The 25,107-nt window shown below is 34.5% G+C and overlaps 1 protein-coding gene and 1 non-coding gene across 2 annotated transcripts in view; both read left to right on the top strand.

The window, feature by feature from the left end:
• Positions 1–1,019: 1,019 nt before the first annotated feature.
• CABCOCO1 (ciliary associated calcium binding coiled-coil 1) overlaps positions 1,020–25,107 on the top strand; it is a 155,885-nt gene continuing 131,797 nt past the window's right edge. Inside the window, exons 1-3 of the mRNA XM_049790629.1 lie at positions 1,020–1,100; positions 8,916–9,019; positions 19,009–19,178. Coding sequence (XP_049646586.1) covers positions 1,020–1,100; positions 8,916–9,019; positions 19,009–19,178 — 355 coding nt within the window. The remainder of the gene's footprint in view (positions 1,101–8,915; positions 9,020–19,008; positions 19,179–25,107) is intronic.
• Positions 12,083–12,189, top strand: LOC125995257 (U6 spliceosomal RNA). The gene has a single exon (XR_007490807.1). It is a non-coding gene; the product is annotated as a U6 spliceosomal RNA (small nuclear RNA).

Here is a 25,107-nt window from a genome sequence, read left to right as displayed (position 1 = left end):
ATCAAAATTCTATTATTTTGTTTTAAAAGCTTCAAATAAATAGAAAAAAATAGTATAATGATCACTTTATGTTCCATCTATTCTATATTGATTGACTTACTTTAACTCTGGTCATCAACCATGCCTTATCTTCATTTTTCAGTAAAATGCAGATATGCAATTACAGACATTTCCAATATCACATCATCATCACAATCTTTCCCTATATATCTCTTAAAAAAAAAAAAAGAACAACGAAACCAGAAAGATCGGGGCCAGGGTTCAAGTGATTTCAGATGTACTTTTGGAGAAAAAATAAGGACAGAAATAAATATCCAAGCCAAAGTCAACGACAATAGAATCAAGAGACCTAAAGTTTAACCCTCTAAACTCAAAGGGGCCTGTTATCCTGGCAGGCCAGGAGGCAAAGGGTGGTAGAGATAGGATGCACTCTGGCCCCATTGGTGGAGGGAGGTTGACACTGGTGATGGAAAGGGCCCTGACTCACTGTATATCTAAATTTAACTATGTAGGACTCTGTAGACCACAATTGTTACAATCAAATCATATCAAAAGACAAGGAAACCATTATTCTTCCAAATATGACAATAATATCATCAAAATACCTCAAAAGTTACCAGAATTCCTATTACCAGGTATCAACCACCAAATCCTTCTGTGCCCCCTACCCCCCAAAAAACAACGCATTTTACTATTTATCCAAGACTGGGCAATTAATTATGCACTAGACACTTTTCCAGAAACCTGCCCATTTCGATTGCATGCCCTAGTTTTCACTTTAGCTAAAAAGGAGTGACAGTCTCTACTTGGGGATTTAAACCCCATCTCAGGCCTGGGAGTTCTCCTGCAGCTAGCCTGTCTAGCTGGGGGGTTCTCAGGGGTCTCAGCCCTCTGACAGGTCCTGCCTGGGGCTGGACTTGCAGCGCTGCAGCAGCCTCTTTGGGTCCAGCCCCACTTGGCCAAGCCAGGCCCCGCCCCCGTTGCCCTGACGACCAAAGGCCGCGGAGCCCGGGAGAGGCATGGCTGCATCTTTGGGCGCCACTCCCGGGGGGTACACCCCAGTGGAAAAGACCTCGAAGGGAAACACAGTGGAGAATGAGGTACTGAGTAAACCCTGGTCCCCTGACTCCTGGGGTTTAGAATTTATCCTAGATGAGGTGCCCCTCTTTCCTTGCAGGGTAGCTGGACCTTAAAAGGCAGAGGGATTGGGGGGGGGGCCCGGAGATGGCACCCAAGGGGGTCCCGGTGTAGGAGCTGTGACTTGGGGTGCTGGGGAACTCCCAGCCTGGAGCCTAGCTTGCTCCAATTGACTGATCCCATGTGATGTCTGCACCCAGAAACTCTGAAATTCCTCCTACCTCTCTGATGGAAAGTTTCCAGGTCTTGGCTTCACCCCCAAAGAGTTTCACCCATGAATAAAGGATGTGGGTGCCATTAAAAGGGGCCAGTTTCAAAACCAAAAAAAAAAAAAAAAAGGGGCCAGTTTCAATCTGAAGATTTGGTTGTTGTTTTGTTTTTATTTGCTTATTTATTTATTTATTTGTGCAGTAATCACTGTCCATGCTGCTCAAAAGGTCATCTTCAATAATGAATTAATAATTAAAAGTATGAAATAAATAGCATGGGCATGAAATAATTAAAAGCATGAAATAAATAAGTGATAAGACCCGAAAGAGGAACACCTAAAAAAAAAAAAAGCAACCTTTTTGTGAGGGCCTTATTTGCTCAGCAGGAACTATCTTTGGGGAACGTTTTTGAATCTCTTTGGGTCTCTATGGTCACCTGTCTAAAATATAACTAGCTAGCTTTAGACCCCTGACATCAACCCTCAATCATGAACAGGCTTTATGTAACTTAAGTTATTTCTAAACTTAGTACACAGAGACTTTTAATTAAGAACATACCTATTGTTCCAGATATTCCTAAAGAGCATGTAAGCCTTTACATACCAAGTCCAGTGAGATTTTATTTTTCAAATTTCAGTCTCTGATGGGGCAATAACATTATAATAAACATTGCTGTGCTCAAGCCCCTTATTAGTCTAAATAACATTCATTGTACAGAAGATAAGTATTAGCTTATACGTATGGCAATTTTATAAATTGAATTTTGATCAATGAAAAAACACAGAGCCAATAATTCAATGCCTTGCTCAGAGATACACAAGTTACTTCCAGTCCAAATTCTTGCATTACTATATGCAGACCGCTAAGGCATGCTGACTCTCCTATGAGCCTTTTTAAATTAACATACATTAAAAATACATTTTAATGTGATAAACTTGTTACTATGCCAGTTACTCCCTTGTGATCACTATGTAAGTAATGTAATTTCAAAAGTGGCATAGGAAATTTCCCAATTAAATTGTCTTATTTAAATATGTACCAAAACTTGCTTATGAAAATGCACAATTGTCTGCTTACATTTACATATACTTGTGCATGTAGATAATTACTTTTTCAGAAGATACTTCTTACTCAGAGTATGGAATCTGCTTCAAAATCAGATATCCCATAATTTTTTTGAAGCAAAGTGATAGGCTGGGAGTTGAGACTTTTTACACTGAATCAGATGATTCAGCTAGTTTTTGACCTGGGAGGCTTATTCGCCACATTAGCAACTCTGTTAATTTTTTGACTCAGAGTATATTCCCCATCATAGGCAAATCAGTCTGTGGTCATCTTTTATTTAGTGGCAAACTGAGTAAATCAAAAGGAAACTTAGGACTCACCTAGCTGTGCTCATTTACTAAGCAGATAGACTAATACCTTGCAAGGTGAAATTACTCTTTTTCATTATTATTAAATTTGAACATGTGAGGTTCACAGAAAGATGGTTGAGCTTGAGAGCTGTGATTTACAAACCCCTTCCTGCCCCCATTTTGTGCTGATTGATGATTTCACAGGTTGGTGGAAAAGACAGCCAAAAATTTCTTCAAGTTTCTCTAAATCCAAGTCTCATAGTTTTTGAGCATTATATAAATATATATTTACATAAATATATATTTATGTAAAAATATATATTTATATAAATAAATATATAATTGATATATAAATATACTGAAAGATTTTTCTCAGATCAGATTCCTTCCAGGGTTGATCCCTCTGATACCTAGTCCCTTTATGGTCTCCTTTCTAATCAATTTTGTATCCAAACTGACATGGTCTATAAACCATCATATCATAGGAGCAAAGCAGTAGTAAAATATTTCACTTCTTGCCAAGTTTATCAGAAATTAAATGTACACTTCCCATTTGTTAGTCTGAGGTTACCTGATTGTTAATTGTAGCTAGTCCCTCAAATAAAAGCAGGTAATTATCCCACTCACATATTAGACACAAAATAAGAAATAACTAATTAAAATACTAGGTGGTCTAACATATGCCAGGAAAGGTAATTATCATAGATTAAATTCTACTCAGTGATATTTTGAACAGCAGACACGAGACACAGGTCATGGAAAATATTTTTTTCTGTGACATTGCATAGGTTCTTCTTGCCAGCTTTCTGAATTAAACATCTCAGCTTCTTTAATAATATTTTAGCTTCTCTTTAATAGGCAGTGCTAAACTTGACAGATGTCTGTAAATGCACAAGAACCTGGAGGGACTGGTGGGGAGGGGACCAAATCTGAAATCTAAAAATATTCACTGCATAGATTGTCAGTAGAAGGAATTTATAATGGTTATAAATAAATTCATGAACAAGTTTATAAATGAATATTTAGAATTCAACAATAAGTCTTCTATTAATAGTTGGTTCATACATTGACTTTTTGAATATCTTCAAAATATTATTTGGGAAACAGTTATGTGGCATGTTTTTTTATATTTTTATAATAGTTTTTGAAACTTTTTTAGAAAGATGTGAGGGGAGAGAAAGAGAAAAGTATATATTCAAGAGAATGGAATACTGAAGCAGAGACATAGAGATAGGTGTGTTAGAGAGAACTTGGATTTGAAGAGAAATCCTAAACTTTAAACAACTATGCATACATCAGAGACCTATAACAAAAATGGAAATCATTTCCTCGTGCTTTTTCTGAATAAGGCCCTTAATATTACTATAGCTGTTAAAGAGTACTTTTTTCTTCTTTCTTTTCTTTTATTCTTCTTTTAATTTAATTTATATTTATAGCTTTTAGACAGGGGTTCCAACCCACTTCTTTTATTGACAGAACCAGAGAACCTGAATCATCTTGTTCTATCTAATCTTTCTATGTCTTCCTACAAATTGAGAAAAAAATAAATAAAGTGGATGGGACCCAGGGACCAAGCATTCTCAGGAGCACTGGGTGGAAATAAAAATGATCAGACCTAAATATCCAACCCAAAGTCAATAGACAAATAGACAATAGACAATAGAATCAATAGAATCAAGACAACAAAATTGACTCAGACTACAACAAGCTATACACAAAAGGGACCTGTTAAACTGGCAGTCCAGGGGGGTCAAAGGGTGGAGGTCTGGGATGCATGCTGGGAAAAGTGGTGGAAAGGAGGTCAACACTGGTGGTGGGAATGGGTTTATTTTACTGTGACTATGAGCCTAAAATACGACTGTAAAAGACTTGAAATTTATATTGGTCTCAATAAAAATTACATTAAAAATGAGTTAACATTTGCTCGATGCCTTTAAGACTTTATCAGAATAAGAGCACACTTTAATCATGAAATAATCAGTGGGAATATTATACCACTGGTCCGGAGAATTGAGGTCCAGTACTTTATCGTTTCTCTATATCAGTTGGTCCAACAGACCTAATAATGCAGTCCACATATAGACCAATTAGAGACACACTTAGGACACAACTTGAACCTCAAGGTCTGATTATTAACAATTTCAGAACCAGAGGTGTTTACTATATATTTCTCAGCACATTGTGTTAGAATTTGTGATCAGCTATGGGGATATTGCTCAAAAAAAAAACCAATTATTCTGTTGGGGAAAGCAGAATTATTAGCAGAAATATCTTGAAGTTCACTTCAAGATATTTATATACAGTAATAGTATTGATCAAACACTTAGGACTTCTGGAAGTATTGGCTGGGGAAAGAGAGAGATATTTGGGGTTTGTCTTCTTACTTAGTAGACTTTGATTTCCTGTCTTATTTTACAAAATTTTGCTTCTCTTATTCTGAACCTTTTTATATCAATGAAGTCACTGTCTATTTTCTCCTAATAGCATGATGAAAATTCATTTTAGTCCAGTGGTATTGGTGTTTAATCCCTGGAATCAGGGATACTTCCACCAGAAACTTTAGGCTTGCACTGAAAACCTCCCTAGCCTGTGCCCAAACCTACACCTTATGGCATCAATGGTGTAGCCCCTATTTAAAAAATAAAGGATTCATGGGGGCCAGAGCGGTGGTGCAAGCAGTAAGGTATCTGCCTTGCCCGTGCTAGCCTAGAATGGACCGCAGTTCGATTCCTGGCATTCCCATATGGTCCCTCAAGTCAGGAGCAATTTCTTAGCGCAGAGCCAGAAGTACCCCTGAGGGTTACTATGCGGTGTGGCCCCTACAAACTCCTTCCCAAAATTAAAGGATTCTTCCAGTTTACTTGACATTTACTACCTCCTTTTCTCCCTACTTCTTATAAATTAATAGCACATATTTATTTTTTCTTTATTATTTAATCACAATTGCCAAAGATTCACCTTTTTAGATTCTTAGATTGTTATTATTTAGATTATTAACTTTTAAAGGTTATTATAAAGATTAACTTGTTTCTCAAATATATTTCTTTTTGTTACATTTGCTTCTTAGGATAGCCAGGATCACTGTGATAGTGATTGAGGAGTTCTCTCTAGTGATTGCATTGAAATGTTACAGAAAAATTCCTTAGAGTTTATCTTTTCTTTTTCTTTTTCTTTTTTTTTTTTTTTTTTTTTTTTTTTGCTGCTGTTTTTGGTCCTTAACCTGACTGTGCTCTGGGTTTACTCCTGGCTCTATACTCAGGGATCATCCCAATGTGACTTGAAGTTCCCTAGAGGTACTAGAAATCCAACCCAGTATAGCCATGAACATGTGCAAGACAAAGGCCTTAGCCTACTGTACGATTGCTCCAGCTCTGGTCATTTATATTAATGCAAAAAATTGTGTATTAAAATATTCAAAATTAGGATAAAATACCATATTTAATCAAAATATTTTTTTAAAAAATGAAATGTTCTGTATTACTTAATTTTTAAGTATAACAACCTTTTGCTTTCGTTTCCAAAATGGTTCAATCATGACTGCTCTTCAGTTTATTTGTTCGCCTGCTTGTTTTCTGTGAAACCCTTCTTTTGGTGGTCTTCAGGAGAAATATATTGACTTAATAAACATTTATTAAGACTCTTCAGACTTTATGAGTCACTTTTACAAATCACTGAAAGCTTCAATTCTAAAAGGAAGAGCTAAACATTATGGAAAATTTAGGTGGCACCAGAGAAAGAAATCAGAAAAAATTATCTGGCACATACTATCAAGCTTACAATTTTAATGCTTCTGAAATAACAGCTAAAATCCACCAGGTGGTAGAGTGAAATGAATTATAGTGTAGATTAGCTTCGATATTTTCCTAGTTGGAGATGTAATTTGACAGAGAAAGCCCAGTTACGTACCTACATTATTTTTAGTCTATTCAATTCCTATTAGCCTATCAAGTGATATTCAATTTTACTAATAAAAACGTATGTAAAAAGAATAAAGATTTTGAGCTGATTTTACCCTTGCTAGTGCAGAGCAATGCAAAAACAAGGAAACATAAAGCTCTAGTTAAAATAGGTGCAAGAACTAAATTGAAAACAAAAGGAAACAGATACCTGGAGGCAAACATTCCTACAAGATGATTATCCTAAGCTATCAAGTCATAATAATAAATGAAACACTAATATTAGGCATCTTAGCTATAATGGTTATCATTGCAAAGGTTTATTGTTTTTCCCTTCAGACAGCTCCTGTGAGACTCATCTCCTATCTAGAGATTTTTCAAATAAAATAAAATTTATCTGTATGTATAATTTTTCTTTTGTGTATTTATTTATTCATTACTCGTAATTATAGCCACCTTCTCTGTATTAAAACATATCAAATTTATTTTTTAACATGAATACAAATTTAGGGGAAAACGGCTTATTGTAAATCACAAAATTAGCAGAGATCAAAACATCGTGCAGTCACCAAGCCCAAGCTCAGCTTTTTCATTATGCTTCATCATCTAACAATGTCATCCGATGATGGAGATGAATTGAGACAGTCAATTAACGGCTTACATTGACATAACTGGGATCTGCAGAATTCTAAAAAGAAGTAAAAGATTAATGACTGTCCCTGAGGAATTTACAATGTTAGAGAATTGACAGAACAGGAATAATTACACTTTGCTGCTAATAAAAATATATATGTAGCCAACAAAAATTTAAGTACATAGCCATATATTATTGATGAAATACTATCCTATCATGGATCGAGTGCATTTAATTCAGTTTTACTAATATCTAAGTGCCTCCTCATTGCTCGGTATTATATTAGGTACTGTGAGGCTGGAGAGACTGTAGAGAGATGACACACTTGCCATGCATGCCACTGGCAACGCCACTGTCATTTCTGCCCCCCATAGCACAGGACCAGAAAGAACCCCAACTCTTAGCACTTCTGAATATGGCCTTCCAAATCTCCTCAGAGTGCTATATTCTCCTCAAGATTAAACCTGTATGACCTAGTTTAGTTTAATTTCCTTAACTTGGATTACAAAAGAATAGCTAATACAGCAGCATATTTTACTTCTAACATAGTAATTTAATTTTTAAGAAATTATTAATTTTCTTTATAAAAAAAAATCAAGGCCACAACCAGCTATGCTCAAGGCCTAGAGGTTACTCAGTGTAATTTTATGTGGGGCAAATGGGTATGACAATTTTGTGCTTGAGACCAGTATTTCTTGGGTACAACCCTGGGTTTCTTGGAAGCATGATATGCTGGGGATCAAACATATGGCTAGGCATATGTTGTTATCACTTGAACTAGCTCTCAGACCTTTGAAATTTGTTTTTTAAATAAAATTATAATGACCTAATGTTAATTTGCAAACTTTAAGCTAAAATCCATTGACAAATAAGTAGAGACTCTGGCATTTTTCTACCCTTGAAAAAGAATGAGGAATATCTAGAATGTCATCTAGTTAACAATGGCAAAAGATTTTATAGTTGTTCTTATTAAATTCATTCATGTGGAGTGATCAATAACCATTTGTCACATTGTGAATATTTGCTCTGCCACCAACTTGCTGCAAATTACATCAGACATTATTTTCATAGAGTTGCTACCCTTTTTTGTTTTCTTCTTTCATCCCCTCTATATGTTCTTTAGGCTCTGAATTTGGGCAGTTTCATCCATGTTCACAATAAGCAGAGCCAATCAAATTCCCATCTTTAAACTTGACCTTTATAATCTAGTGTTTCTAATTAACTTTGAAAACAATTTTTTTTGGCTTGAGTATCCCACCTTAAAATCAACCACAGAAGTCAAACACATCATCTTGCCTTCTGAATAGTAGGATCGTTTGTAATGATGGTTTATTTGGTGGGACATTGGTACTATGAATGGCTGGCTGTACAGTATACTATGAACAGAACTTGGATAAAGATTGAGCAGTAATTTAAGCTATATTCTTTACAAGCAGAGTAGGATTGTGTAGACATTGAAAAAAACTCTCTTTTAGGTTTCCACCAATGCTTTTATCTTTTTAATGACCTAGTCATTTAACTTTTTTTTTTTTTAGGAAATGTACCTGAATTTAAAAAAAATAAAATTCTAGGAAACTTGTTTAATCATTTCTTTCCCGACAACCACTTAACCACAGTAAGAAACTTTCTTTGATAATAGGAACCAAACATGTGATTAAAACAATATATTGCATTCTTTTGGTAGATAAATGTTGAATCCCAGGAGCAAGAAAAGATTCTGTCTCCAGATTTTCTTTCAACTGACCAAATCAATGAACTGTTATCAGAGAGCATAGATGATATACAACAGTAAGTAATTTAATATTGCAATCAGTAGTTCTAATTTTGATCTATGGTTTGAATATATATGTGTATATATGTATGTATATATATATTTAGTTGTGCATGTACAAGCACATACACACACACACGCACACACACACACACACACTTCCTGACTTTAAAATACAAAAGTTTCAAACAACTGACTTTAGAGGGTTGGCAGCAGTGGGGGCATGGAGAAAAAGGGAGGTTTGGGCCATTCCCAGCAATGCTCAGGGTTTACTCCAGATTCTGTTCAGGGATCACTCTAGGGCCTAGAGTTTAGGCAGTGCTCTACTATATGTGGTTCTGGGAAACAAATCTAAATTGCTCCTATGTAAGACCTTATTTACTGTCTCTTTAGCTCCACAATTGATTTCAATGCTTTAAAATCTTCTTAATGGGAAGAATGTATTTTTTATTTCAATTAATTACTTTATATAAACACCCTGGTTGCAGTTTGTTTTTTAATACTGTTGTCTTTATTTTTTACAATTGCAAAGTTATTCATGATTGAGTTTTAGTCAAACCATGTACAACACCCATCACCATTACATATTTCCCACCACCAATGTCCCTACCTGTGGGACAGGCATTTCTCTCTCTTTCTTACTCTCTCTTTCCCTTTCACCCTTACTTTTCCTTTTTTGATACTGGTTTGCAATATTATTGCTGAGGGGTATCATGCCATGCTTATTACTTTATTTCCTTTCATTTTACCTATCTTCGTCATAGTGGTACTTTCTCTGCCCTAACTGCACTCACCCTGTTTTTTATGGAAAGCTTCCTAGCATAGACTAGTCCTCTGGCCCTAGCCTCTCTTTGTATATTATTACCATATCATCTTATATTTTAATATCTAATAAATATGTGCAATTATTCTGTTTATTAATCTCCCTCTGACTCATTTCTTTCAGCATAGTACTTTCCAAATCCATCTTTATAAAAGCAGACTTTATGACTTCATTTTTTTTCTCACAGCTGCATAGTATTCTATTGTGTAGTCGTACCAGCTTCCTTATCCAACCATCTGTTCTAAGGCACTATGGTTGTTTCCAGATTCTGGCTATTGTGAATATTGTGGCTATTGTGCTGCAGTGAACATAAGAATGCATAGGGCTTTTTTGCATTGTCTTTTGGGGCTCCTTAGTCATTTTTCTAGAAGGAGTATTGCTGGTTTTTTGAGGAATATCAATATTGTTTTACAAAAAGTTTGGACCCGGCTCCCTGCAGTGCATGAGAGTTCTTTACTCCCTGTATCCACTCCAGCACTGATTGCCTTCATTCTTTGTGATGGGTGCCAGTCTCGGTGGCATGAGATGATACCTTCTTGTTGTTATAATTTTATCTCCCTAATTATTAGTGATGTGGAGCATTTTTATGTAGCTTTGATTATCTTTATTTCTTCTTTATCTTTATTTCTTCTTTGAGGAAATGTCTGAACACTTCTTCTCTCTATTTTTTCATAGGATTAGATGTTTTGTTCCTGTTAAGCTCTATCAGTTCCCTATAGATCATAAATATTAATCCCCTTATCAATAGTTATTTACCAAGAAATTTCTCCTATTCCATGAGGAGTCTTTGTGTCTTAGTCACTATTTCTTTAGAGGTGAAGATTTCTTAGTTTATGTAGTCCCATTTGTCTATCTTGCTTCTGCTTGCTTGGCCAGTAGTGTTTCATCCTTGAGAGATATATGTTTCTAATAAACTTGTTAAAGTTAGCCAGAAGCAGAAATAGTTTTAAAATCAGAACTTTATATATATTTCTTCTATTTCTTTGATCTTTATTCATAGAACTAACAATCAATCTGTATAGGAGCCTAAAGGACAGGAAGTCTCATGATAAAATTGTATTTTCTGTAGTGCATATTTATTTATTTATTTTTATTTTTAGTTAAAATATTTATTATTGATTATTTTGGAAATCCTGAATGTTGACCATCCACCTATGATTAGCCATACTAAGTTCTCTGATAGCCCACATTTTGCTCATCAATATAACTGAATTTACAGACAAAATCGAAATCTGTTTGCATCCTATTCTTAAGATCATTGATTTCTGTAATTGATCATTTACCTGAAACTCTTATTAGATAGACCCATGAGCACAAAGTGTCAAAGTAATTTTTAGTAATCATGCCTTTTAAGTATCATCTTGCTTACTGATGGAATCTCACTGACAATAATGTTGGGAGAGCGAGGATGATACCCTAATGTAAGACTTTTGCAGGCTATTCCACTGTACCTAAGCTGGGTATTGTAAACCATAATGGAAAAATAGAAAATGATGCTGTCAGTGATTATCATTTACAAATTTTACAAATACTGTGGAATTGAGGCGATTTCCAATTGAGAAGGAAATGTGGCAGATGTTCCAGCTGGAAGAGAAATCTGAGAAGAGACTGCATATTAAGAGCAGGAGAATGACAATGACAGGCCTTTCCCGGAGATGCTTTTTACCTCCAGTGCCTGCAAATACCACAAGAAATCCTGACGATCCTTCATTAGCTGCACTGCTTACTATAGCTCTCTTCCTAATTAAAAATTTCACAGATTTTAAATAAGTATTTATTGGTTATTTTTACTATATTTGTAGAAGTGAATGCTCTTTTTGGGAATTCTTATCTTCAGTGCCAGAATTCATTAATACAATGAATTTATTGTATTATTAATACCAATTATTATTGATTTTAGCAAAATATTTTCTGTTACAATTCCCCAGATTTGTTGATGACTAAAATAAAAGGTAGGTATTTAATACCGAGTAAAGTAATAAAATATATTTATTTTATCATAGATACTTATTACAGCTTATAATTTGTTGTAAATATTAGGTGAGGGATGTTATATTAAATGCAAGTAATATTAAATGAAGATATTAAAATAATCCTTTTAGGTAAAGTTTATCACATTTTAAATCATATCATGTGTCGTAACTTGTATGACAGTCTTTTTTTTTCTTAAATAGTAATGTTATTATTAAATATCTACATTTTAAATGTATTCTAATCTTTATTAAATATTAACATGTCATTAATATTTGGTGAGGGTGTGCTCATTTTGGCAGCACATATATTAAAATTGGAACGATACAGAGAAGATTAGCATGGCCCCTGCGCAAGGATGACACGCAAATTCGTGAAGCGTTCCATATTTAAAACAAAAAAAAATTTCGTGAGGGCTAAATTATACAGAGGGTGATACAGAAGTTCAAGTTGGTATGGAAGTAGCCAACAGGATGTTAACATTTTAGAATGTCTCACTGATAGAATTCATCTAAAATAATCACAATTTTAGTACATTAATCATGAATAAGTGATGCTGGTGCTATATCATGAGCCATTTCCATACAAAGCAATTTTCTTTACATAAATATGTAGCAAAAATTCTGAAACATTTATCGTCATTCACTTCCCATTTAAAGTAGCATTATTATAAATAGGGATTATATCAGCTTTCAGAGTGATAGAAATATAATTTGGGTGTCCTGTCAGCAAGTCAGAGTACTATGCCAAAATCATAGTGTACAAAGTATGAACCTATTTAAATAAATTATAGGAAATCAGCACATTTTCTTACCTTTAAAAATTAAAATCTGTACTCCATAAAAGCAGTCAACCAAGTGAAACATTAAAATATCATTAAAATAAATACTTGGAGTACATTTCAAGTGAAGTTAAATGCCTAACTGTATTCCCATGAAGAATTAATATCAGTCATTCATGTTTTAATGTAGCTCTGATTTTATTTACCTATCTACCCAAGCTATTTCTTAAAAAAAAATTTAATTAACTAACAAATTTAAACATAGAAATAAAACTGAGAGATCTTTTAATAACCCTTTCCCACAGCCTTCATGAGAAGTTTAATTCTTACCATAAGGCGTGTTTCTATATATGTTATATTAGAAAAATTATATGCCGTGCTATTTTAAAAGCATGCAAAATGATATAATATTTTACTGTAATTCTTAGTGTGACAAAGTGGATAGTCCCATTGCCTATCACTATAGCAAAGCTTTCTAAATTACTATTATACATTGTTCTCTTCTTCTTTATCATCACCGACAGCTTTAGATGTCACTTTCCTCTTTCATATTCCTTTTCCCTGTCCCCAAGAAAAAGGTTCACAAATTTCCAATAACTCTACATTCAAATCTTTGCCACATGCACCTTAATCTGAATGTTCCTTTGCATAATCCACTAGGAATGAAATGACTAAATGAAGAGTAGAAATGGGAATGAAAATCTTTAGTCTGTAGTTCATACTGAAGGTTAAGATTCAATAGTATAGGGGATGTGAGGGGATATGGTGGGAGAGAGTCTGTGAGAAGTGAATAAAGGAATTGATACCTCAGTGAGATATCAGAATACACTTGGACAAGTATTTGTCTTTGCTCATAAATATAAAAGATTCAATTATCCAGGTAAAATATTTTATTTTAAAAATAGTGACATGCTGAGAGCTAAAGTGTACATTTAGGAAGAAGCCAATCTTGGGAAATAATAAAATTCTAGGTTAAAACTCCTAATTAAAGAACCATTTGCTCTATAAAGCATGAGATTAAATGATGATAAAATATGTCACTAGAAGCTTTTAAAAAATAGAGCAAATGAGAGCAAAAGAGAAAAATAATATAGAACTCAGATTATTAAAGATCAAGTCAGTAAAATTAAAAGATATTAAAGATACAGATCAAAGAAAAACAAAGAGGTTAAAATTTCTCTAAGAGTGATTCATAAAAAATAATGGAATGAACTTAAAGTTTTGATTTTATTTGAATAAAATATCATGCACTATATTTCCTTTGGGGTAAACCAAGTTACCTTGAGAGAAATATAATCAGGCATGATTCAAAATTTTCTTTATGAATATGAAGGAGCGTAAATTAGTAGAGGGGCAAGAAACCCAAATTTAGAGTGTGAATACAGTGTGACTTTAAAATAAACTACTAGTAAACTATTCTATTTTAGTTACTCAATCTAGATATTATTTTCATGTATTGTGTAAGGTAGCATTTCACCAACTCTACAAATAGCCAATTACATTTTTTAATGGGTGGTGGCCTACACACATTGTTGCTCAGGGATTACTCCTTGCTCTGCACTCAGAAATTACTCCTGGCATTAGTTGAGACATCATATGGGTTGCCAGGGATTGAATCTGAGTTGGCCACATGCAAGGAAAACATTCTGTCTGTGTATTACCCCACTGCCATCACAGCCACATTTTTAAAGAATTTATATTATTCTCAATTGTTTAAAATAATATTTCTGATATATCAAATTACTATATTTCCATATAATTAGGGAAACTTTCTTTGTTTTTATTTTTAATTAAGATTACTTTATGCATAGTATAAATAATAAGTAGATATTAGGCAATTACTTATCCATTCATGCAGTGAAAGTACTTTACAGTGATTCTCTCCTTTGTTAATTCAGACAAGGAAACAAATTCATAATTTAAAATAAGGAAAGACTATTTTAGAATGCTAAAACTACAATCAGAATAATAATGCTTTTTTGAGGGAAATGTGTATCACAATGGAACAGGATCCTACATTGTACCAGAAAGATATTTTAACTTGGAGTGAAAGGCATTGTGAAAGAGAACCTACCAAATTTAAAGATTTTCATAATCATAAAATTTTTGTTTCATTTTTTATTTGGACCCACAGACAGAAGTCCTCTGGGCTTACTACTGGGTCTGCACACAGAGATTACTGGATAGACAAACTACAAGGCAAGACCCCTCCCTACTGTACTATCTCTCTGACTCAAACTTATAAGTATAATGATTTTCCATTTTTATAAAATGCATAGAGATGTTATTTAATACCATCCATCTTTTAAAAAAGTAATACATCCTTAGTATAGTGTTATTATTTTAATATACATGGTATGTTATTATATGGCAGTATTATAGATAACCATTATAATAAACCATATATATAAACCATTATAACTAATATACAGTTGATAATTATATTAATTTTAATTAATTAATAATATTAGTAATGATTATATAGAATTATATAAACAAGGGCTGTAGCAGTGGTGCAAACAGTAGGGCATCTGCCTAGCATGCACTAAGCTAGGATGGATCACGGTTCGATCCCCTGGCATACCATATGGTCCCCAAAGCCAGGAGTGATTTCTGAGTGCACAGCCAGGAGTAACCCCTAAGCATCACCAAAAAAGAGAGAATTATATAATCATATAATATGATATAACTATATATTATACTGTTATATATTATATATTTTATATATGACATAATAAATTAATCATATTACATATGTATATTCTATTCTTATAATGGTAAATATGACATATTTACTTCAGACTTTTAAAATGAGGAAGATGGCTATATAGAACTGAAGAGAGACCACAGACAGATTCGGATTTGTTGTGTTCTCTTTCTTTCTTTCTTTCTTTCTTTCTTTCTTTCTTTCTTTCTTTCTTTCTTTCTTTCTTTCTTTCTTTCTTCTTCTTTCTTTCTTTCTTTCTTTCTTTCTTTTCTTTTTCTTTCTTTCTTTCTTTTCTTTCTTTTCTTTTCTTTCTTTCTTCTTCTTTCTTTCCTTTCTTTTCTTCTTTCTTTTCTTTCTTCTTTCTTCCTTTCTTCCTTTCTTCTTTCTTTTCTTTCTTCTTCTTTCTTTCTTTTCTTCTTTTTCTTTTTCTTCTTTCTTCTTCTTTCTTTCTTCTTTCTTCTTTCTTTCTTTCTTTCTTTCTTTCTTTCTTTCTTTCTTCTTTTCTTTCTTTCTTTCTTTTCTTTCTTTCTTTCTTTCCTTCTTTCTTTCCTTCCTTCCTTCCTTCCTTCCTTCCTTCCTCCTTCCTTCCTTCCTTCCTTCCTTCCTTCCTTCCTTCCTTCCTTCCTTCCTTCCTTCCTTCCTTCCTTCCTTCCTTCCTTCCTTCCTTCTTCTTCTTTCTTTTGCTTTCTTTTTCTCTCTTTCTTCTTTCTTTCTTTTCTTTCTTTCTTTCTTCTTTCTTTTGCTTTCTTTTTCTTTTTCTCTCTCTTTCTTTCTTTTTTTCTTTCATCTTTCTTTTGGGGGGGTTTGGACTACACCCAGTGAAGCTCAGGGGTTACTCCTGGATATGATCTCAGAAATTGCTCATGGCTTGGGGGACCTTATGGGATGCTGGGGATCGAACCGAGGTCCTTCCTGGGTCAGCAGCGTGCAAGGCAAATGCCCTACCGCTGCATTATCACTCCGGCCCTGTTATACTATTTTAAATGTCTGAAGTAAATATGTTTCAGTGTCTTCTATCTCTCCATTAAACACTTCTATTAAATTGCCACAGAAGAATTTATTATTATAGGTTTTTGTATTTTTACTTAAAACTAAATGAACTTGCATTTAAACATAAACTAAATCTTGCAGACAATGCAAAAACCTGGCTTGAAAGTTAGCCTCCCATCTTCTGGAGTATCTGCTTATTTATATTTGCTTCTATCACTTGAATGTATGCTTGGCAAAATGTACCCAGATATTCTTAATTTTGTGTAACAATAAAAATTATAAAAATTTGGGTCCAGAGGGATAGTGCAGTGGTAGGGCATTTGTCTTGCATGCAGACCTCAGTTCGGTCCCCAGTGTCTCATATAGTACCCTGAGCCAGGAGTGATTTTTGACTGGATAGTCAGAAATAACCCCTGAGCACCACTGGTGTGGCTCAAAAAAACAAAACAAAACAAATTATAAAAAATTCCAAAAAAGTAGGACTAGACACACATGTACACATAAAATACCACAGAATTTAGTATTTAGATTTAATCTGCAGTTGGTTGACTCAAAGTCTTAATTAAAAAGGATCAAGAGATAAGATTCATCTACAAGTTGATTCTTTTCTTATGGTTTTAAGTAGCCATTGGGTGGAACCATTCTTTCGTACTTTTTTTTCTATATAAGTAGACACTTATATAGAAATGAACACTTGGGACCAGAGAAATAACACAGTGAGTAGGACTTTTGCCTTGCATGTGGCCAATCCGGGTTGAATCCCCAGCATTTTATATGTGCCTTCGAGCCTACCAGGAATGGTATCTGATCTCAGAGGCTGCAAAGTCTCCAGGTGTGACCCACTGCACCCCTCAAAAATATAAAAAGTAAAGAAGAAATTGACTCTTTTTGTTTGTTTATGAATTAGAGAATTTAGGATAGTGCCTATCAAACAGCAATTTACTGACATTAAATGGCACTCGGGAAGGAGATGACATGACCATGATAAGCTCAGGATAGACAGAATTTACTTTTGGATAAAAGGCTATTATGAAACTATTATTGATGTAATGAATATTAAGGTTAACTAAACACAACAGCTTTATTTCTGTATTTGTTTCATTCTACCATGTTTTTGTTATACAAAGTAGTTCAATATTATAAATGATAAAAACTGCATTTTTATAGACATATGGACACTCCTTTGGAAACTGCATAAAAATAACATAGAAATTTCCATCCGTGTCAAATGATGGAAATTCCATCTTTGTCAAAATAAAGAGATTTTGAAAACCAGAACCACAAAATATAATAATGGTTGCCAGAAGCCTTATAACTTATTAGGAGTGTAGGAGAAAAATAGGAGGATGTACATGCTTTCAGATCTTACAGTGAGCTCAAAAATTATATGTATTTTTCCAGCAGACGTGAAAATTGTGACACTGATTTTCAAGCCCTCTTGTTTGCAACAGCAAGCTTAGAGCAAAGACTACCCATATTCATAAAAAAACATTGTTTAAGTGATAGAGAAAATAGCTTATCCATGGTTATAAAAAGCTTTTCCCCCATTTATTAAAAAAATAAAAAACTACAATAATTGGCATAAGCTTATTTCACAGAGAAAGTAACTCTAGGCATAAACAGTTCACAGTAGTAGAAATAGAATATGCATGCAATGACTGCAAGAAAGAAAAAAAAATAGCAGGAAAAAGAAATAGCAGATAAAGAAAATATACTGGGAAAATAAAATAGCCATGAGGCAGACAAAAGGATATGTTAAGTATTTAGTCATGAATTTTTAAAATATAGAATGTAGTAACAGGAGTATAGAGTAAAAATGACTAAAACAACTAAAATTCAAGGAAAATGAAAGATAATGCATATTTAAAAAATAATATTTAAAAAATTTTATTTTAAAAATATAAATATATTGCAGAAGTGAAATTTGAAAGCATCCTGGGGTAGAATTAATGCTGCTGAAAACAGTTAAGGGCCATGAGTGACATTAATAAGAAAAGTATATAAAATGAAACAAATTGATTTGGAAACATTTTGAAGGTTAACAAGAAAATTGTAGGTATGGTAAAATATACTTAATTAGAATCCTTTGGAAAATGAAAGCCAAAGATATATTTAGCAATCTGAAACTTTTAACTAAAACAGTTAATGGAACATTTCCTAAAATAAAACTCATTGTGTAAATGAAAAAAAAAAAAACACTGAATTTCAGAGAAAATTTCTACTAGTGAAAGATGGAAGACAGAAAAGGGAAAGAGGATAAGAAGAATAAAGAGAAAATACTGGTTGTCTCATTGTCATGGACTTTTGGATTTTGATAAAAATATGGATATGGCCTCATTTTTATAATAAATTTATTTTAAACATCATGGTTTACAGAGTTTGCTCTTTATATGAGTTTGCTCATATTACAGTTATTTCTGGCATTAAATATTCCAACACCAATATCACCATCAGTGATGTCCAACAATGTCTCTGGTTTCCCAAACTCTCCCAAGCCTTCCCCTTGGCAGGTATAAATAATTTACTTAATATTGCTTGTTACAATTAAATGGTAATGGAATTATAAAAAAATTATTAAAAGAAAATTTGTGATATTGTCATATCTCAAAAAATATGGATATGTTTAGATTATGGACATCATATGATTTAACTTAAAAATTTATTTTTAAAAATTATAAAGGGAACTGCATCATCAGAATTTATTTTAATAACTGAATTTTTCTTTTTATTACAGAACACTGGAAAAAATTTTGAATTTTAAAAATGTTAAAATCTGTTTCAAAGAAGCCATTGTACTGGATTATTATGTATCTGGATTTTTGTGGAGTAAAGGAATGGAATTTTCTATAATTCAGTATTCAAAATTTATGACTTTACTACATATGTTACTTCATAATCTTAGCAGTAAGTATGTTATTTTTTAAGAAAGAAAATTTTGTTCACTATCTAAATTAATGTTCTTAAGAAAATTCTACTAATTTTATTTTAATTGCTCTGGGGAATATTATGGGTGTTTTTTTCCCTAGGGTATGGCAAAGATGGACTCAATATCTTTGAGTTGCAAAATTTCAAATAATGCTTAATAAGACTAAAGTTCAGCTAATAATGTACTTTCCAAAGATATTAATTTCTTTTAAAAGTTCTCCAGTGCCATCAATTCAAAAAATGTCAATTAGTTCAGATTCATTAAATGGTTTTCTTATTGCTTAAGCTGTTTTCAATCTCATTTTACTTTGTATTTCCAGGCTCACTCAGAATAATTGATAAAAGAAAATGCTTTGGTCAAATTTTTCTTTGTTTGTTTGCTTTTGGGCCACACCCGGCGGTGCTCAGGGGTTACTCCTGGCTGTCTGCTCAGAAATAGCTCCTAGCAGGCATGGGGGATTGTATGGGACACCGGGATTTGAACCAACCACCTTAGGTCCTGGATCGGCTGCTTGCAAGGCAAACACCGCTGTGCTATCTCTCCGAGCCCTTCTTTTTTTATTTTTTTTTTTGTCAATATTTTTATAAAAAAATGTTACTCAGATGTTCTTAGATTTTGTGGTATATTTTCTTACATAAAAGTATAATTAGTTCTGTAGAAAATCTGGAAATTCTTCTTTGGAATTTTAAAGATGATAGCTTAGTTGAGAAAAAATACATACATATATATACTTTTTGAAAGGAAGAAAGAAAATAAGTCTACCATTATTTATTTCCAGTTTTATGTTCTGCATGCTAAAATTTAATTTTTTAGGATATATATGAGTCTCAGAGTATGTATCTATATAATTTATATATAAATGCATATATATGCACACATATATATATACATATATATATACATGTAGATATACATTTAGCCACTCTGTGTCTCTTAACTGGTGCATTTAGTCCATTGACATTGCGAGAAAAAATTGTCCTAGGAGTTAGTGCCATCTTTATATCGAAGTTTGGTGTGTCTGTTGGTCAGTCTTGTCTTAAAGTAGGCCGTTCAGTTTTTCTTTTAAGAATGGTTTTGAGTCTGTAAAGTTTCTGAGCTGTTGTTTGTCTATGAAACCATGTATTGTTCCTTCAAACCTGAAAGTGAGTTTTGCTGGGTGCAGTATTCTAGGCGAAGCATTTATTTCATTAAGTTTTGCCACTATGTCCCACCACTGCCTTCTGGCCTTGAGTGTTTCCGGTGACAGGTCTGCAGTAAATCTCAAAGATGTTCCCTTGAATGTAATTTCTCTTTTCGATCTTGCTGCTTTCAGAATTCTGTCTCTATCTGTGGGATTCGTCATAGTGACTAGGATGTGTCTTGGGGTGTTTTTTCTGGGGTCTCTTTTAGTTGGTACTCTTCGGGCATGCAGGATTTGATCACATTTATTCATTAGCTCTGGTAGTTTCTCTTTTATGATGTTCTTGACCGTTGATTCTTCCTGGAGATTTTCTTCCTGGGTCTCTGGGACTCCAATGAATCTTAAGTTGTTTCTGTTGAGCTTATCATAGACTTCTATTTTCATCTGTTCTCCTTCTTTGAGTAATTTTTCCATCGTTTGATCATTTGTTTTGAGGCTTTTTTTCAATTTCTTCTGCTGTATGGAATTGTTATTCATCTCATCTTCCAGTGTACTAATTCTATCCTCAGCTGCTGTTATCCCGTGGGAAAGCTCAACCATGTTTTTCTTCAATTCATCTACTGAGTTTTTCAGATCTGTTATTTGACCTGAAATGTCAGTTTCGAGTTTTCTGATTTCTATCTTCATATTCTCTTTGATTCTTATTGTTCTCTTCTATACTTTGTTTGAGTTCTTTGAACATCTTCCATATTGCGACTCTATCTTATCTGAGAGATAAGGAGAGTTGGTTGGTCATGTTCAAGTCATCAGAGTTGCCATCTTCATTCTCTATGTCTGGCGCTGGCCTGCGTTGTTTCCCCATTGTCACACTTGTATTGTGGGTTTTTCTACGTGTTGTGGTTGTATTCATTGGCTAAATGATGTGCACGGTCACAAAGGGGAGCGGAACTGCCATGCTCCTCTGGCTCCTCCCTTTCTGGGTGTGTCAAGTCACCTTCAGGGAGGGCTCACAGGAAGGCAGGCCATCGGCCTGAAATCAGGCCGAAAATGCAGCACAGCACAGAAGAGAGGCAGATAGGGGTGCTGGCATCTGAGATCCAGCAGAGTTCACACATAGATATACATATACAATCACAATCTCAGAATTGAACAAATGTTAAGAATAAAAGGATGCATGACTGAAAAGATAGAACTAAAACTGGAATCTTAGACTACAATCAAAAGGGACACAGTAAAAACCTAAAAGTATTGGGATCGGAGCAGTGGCATAAGCAGTAAGGCATCTGCCTTGTCCATGCTAGCCTAGGACAGACCACGGTTGGATCCCCTGGCATCCCATATGATCCCCCAAGCCAGGAGCAATTCCTGACCGCTTAGCCAGGAGAAACCCCTGAACATCACTTGGTGTGGCCCCAAAACCCCCCCAAAAAACAACTAAAAGTATTTATTTCAAGGAAAGATATGCTTGTATCAATTCATAATCCCTCCTTCCTCCCTTCCTTCTTTCATTCTTTCTTTCCTTCCTTTTTCCTTCCTTTATTCATTCTTCCTTCCTTCTTTTCTTCCTTCATTTCTTCCTTTTTTCTTTTTCTTTTTCTTTTTCCTTCCTTTTTCCTCCTTCTTTCATTATTTCCTTCTTTCTTTTCTTTTTCCTTTCTTCCTTTTTCTCTTTCCTTCCTTCCTTCTTCCTTCCTCCTTTCTTTCTTCCTCCTTCCTTCCTTCTTTCTTTCCCTCTTTTTTCCCTTCCTTCTTTCTTCCTTTATTCTTCCTTCCCTCCTTCTTTCTTCCTTTCTCCCTTTGTTTCTTCCTCCTTCCTTCTATCCTTTCTTATTTCCTTCCTCCTTTCTCCCTTATGCCTTTCTTTCTTCCTTCCATCCTTCTGTCATCCTTCCTTTCTTCCTTCTTCCTTCCTTGTCACTTTCTCTTCCTTTCTTCCCTTTCTTATATCCAGAGCAACCCAAACATTTGTAGAATCTTTGTTTTATTTTATTTTGGGGGAAATGGCATTGAATTGAATCAGCTTTACCCTCAGCTCTGTCCTCAGAGATCACTTTTGGTGGTGCTAGGCGATGATAAGAAGCACCAGGAATCAGCTGTAAGAAACACAATTTCCTTACTCCTTTGTCTATTTCTTTAGTCCAAACTTTTGAACATCATATTTCTCTAAAATATACATATCATTACCAAAATTATTTGCCAGAGTCATAACTCTCAATCTGCATGAAAAAGTCAATAAGTAAATATACACAATAAGATAAAATGTGTCTGGGCTTTGCTCTTTCAAGCCATGTTCTCCATTCCATTTTTTTTATTTAGGATCATCCCCTACAGTGTTCAAGGTTGATTCCTGACTTTGGGATCATTCATAATGGTTGTGAGTGTTGGAATTAAACTGAACCTGCCTCTTTGAAGGAAAGCACCTGAACTGTAAAATCATCCCACACTCCATATCTCCAACCCCAGGTGAACAAGTCTGAATCAAGTTTGCCCATGAAATAGTCCAAACCAGGCTGAAAGTGAAATACGTATAATCTGGCATTTTTCTACCTAGTATCTCCAGCAAGCTGCCAGCCAGAACTGTTTTTATTGAGCTCAAAAACCACCCCCAGGTGAGGCAGTAAGAACATAGGGCAGATAGCTAAGGCTATCCCGAGTATCTCCCCCTCAGATTTACATATAAAACAATCTTTGTTTTGGATGAAACCAAGTTGTAAACAAACAAATACCAAGAAACCAGGGATGATTTTTGTTTTGGGTAAAGTAAGGTATAACCTAACAACAAGGTGTAACTTAACATCCAATCTGCTATCACTACTGTACTCTCATCCCATCTCCCTTGAGCACATGTCTCTGCTTTTTGGGGGTGGGAGGTGAGCACACCTGGTGATGCTCAGGGGTTACTCCTGGCTATGTGCTTAGAAATTGCTCCTGGCTTTGGGGACCATATGGGACACAGGGGGATCAAACCATGGTCCATCCCAGGCTAGCGCAGGCAAGGCAGATGCCTTACCCCTTGCGCCGCCACACCGGCCCCTCTGCTTGCTTTCTTGCTCTTTCAAGGCTGTGTTCACTCTACATTTTTTTTCTCCCCATTCCTCACACACCATATCTTAAAGTAAGTTTTATTCAGTAAAATCTTGACTCATTTAAAATAATGAATAAATAAAATGTATGCTGATATTCTGTCAAAGACTTTAAAGCAACAATTATAAAACTCTCCAGGGGCTAGGGAGATAGCTCAATATTAGATTGCATGAATGCATGCAGTTAGATTCTAACTACCATTTGCATGATCTGAGCACCACTGAGGTGGACTCAGAAGTGCTACATTGCATACTACCTAATGAAATGCTGTAGCCTGGGAGAGCCAAGTGTATCCCCCTAAAACCTAGGTATTGACTAGAAATTTCCCCCCATAATTAAAGTGCTCAAATGAATCAACGCAAACATTCTTGAAACAACTGTTAACCTTGAAAGATAAGGAAGGTAGAAAAAAACCATTAATCCATTTAAAAAAGTGTTTTAAAAGAAAAAAATGGATATTATCTAATCAAGTTGCACAATGAACAAAATTTAAATCTCACTGAATATTGTTCATAGCTGAATGCAGTAAAGGTAAAGGAGGGAAGTCAGTGAACTCGATGATAGAATAAAATCAATTTTCTAATTTGTAAAGTATATGGAATAAAATAGATTGAAAACAAATGAACAAAGCCTCAGGGACCTATGAGGCAATCAAAGTTCTAATGAACTTTAGAATTCTGATAGTGCAAGAGAAATATGCACAGTGCTGGATATTTTAAAGCAATAATAGATCAAAACTCTGCACTTTTAGCAAAAGACATAAACTTACAAATATAGAGGCTGGAGCCAGAGAGACAGTACAGTGTAGGTGCTAGACTAGGCCAAAGCCAGGATACTGGAGAGACACAGGTCTGGAAGCAAACATTGAAGTAGGAAATAACACACACACACACACACACACACACACACACACACACACACACACACACACACAAACTAAAGAGGGAGAAACAGGTTGAGGAATCCCAAACCCATAAGCTTTCAACTCCCAAGAAGGGAGGAAGTGTAGTGGAAGAAGATTGGATAATGAATACATTGCCTTCTTGAAACCCAGGCTCATATTAGCAAGAACCAGACTACACCCTAGGGTGGAGAATGAATGAATCCTGAGTAGAGTAGGGCCCAGTAATTCAATCACCAAATTATACTCTAAGATGGAGAATGAATACTGAATAAGATAGACCACAGTAATCCAACATATAGGAAGCTTGTCTTTCATGCGGTTAACCTGGGTTCAATATCCACCATCCCATATGGTCCTCTGAGATTGTTGGGTATGATCCCTATACAAGGCCTGAATATCAACAGGTGTGCCCCCTCAAAAAAAAATAAAAGCCAACAAAATGTGTAATTCAAGGGGAAATTAAAAGAGCATCAAGGAGGAGAATATATTGACATTTTTATAAACAGTTTACCCTCAAATAAGAGAAAGCTCATTTCTTATAAGTATTCTTGGACTATTTAACAAAGTAGACCAGTTTAGTCTTAGTCTAATTTATTAGTCTTTCAAGGATCTTAAATTTAAAACAAAAGAAGTATCTTTTATTTTGTTTTTATGTTTGCTTTTGGCTACAACTGCAGTGCTCTGGGCTTACTCCTGGTTCTGTGTTCAGTTATCATTCATTGCAGTATGATATGGGGTGCTAGATGGAGTGCCATGATAGAACTTGGGGTGATTATATGCACAACAAGAACCATATTTA

Source organism: Suncus etruscus, chromosome 17, assembly GCF_024139225.1.
Source record: "Suncus etruscus isolate mSunEtr1 chromosome 17, mSunEtr1.pri.cur, whole genome shotgun sequence".
Taxonomy (NCBI): Eukaryota; Metazoa; Chordata; class Mammalia; order Eulipotyphla; family Soricidae; genus Suncus; species Suncus etruscus.
This window is presented reverse-complemented; position numbering and strand designations above follow the sequence as displayed.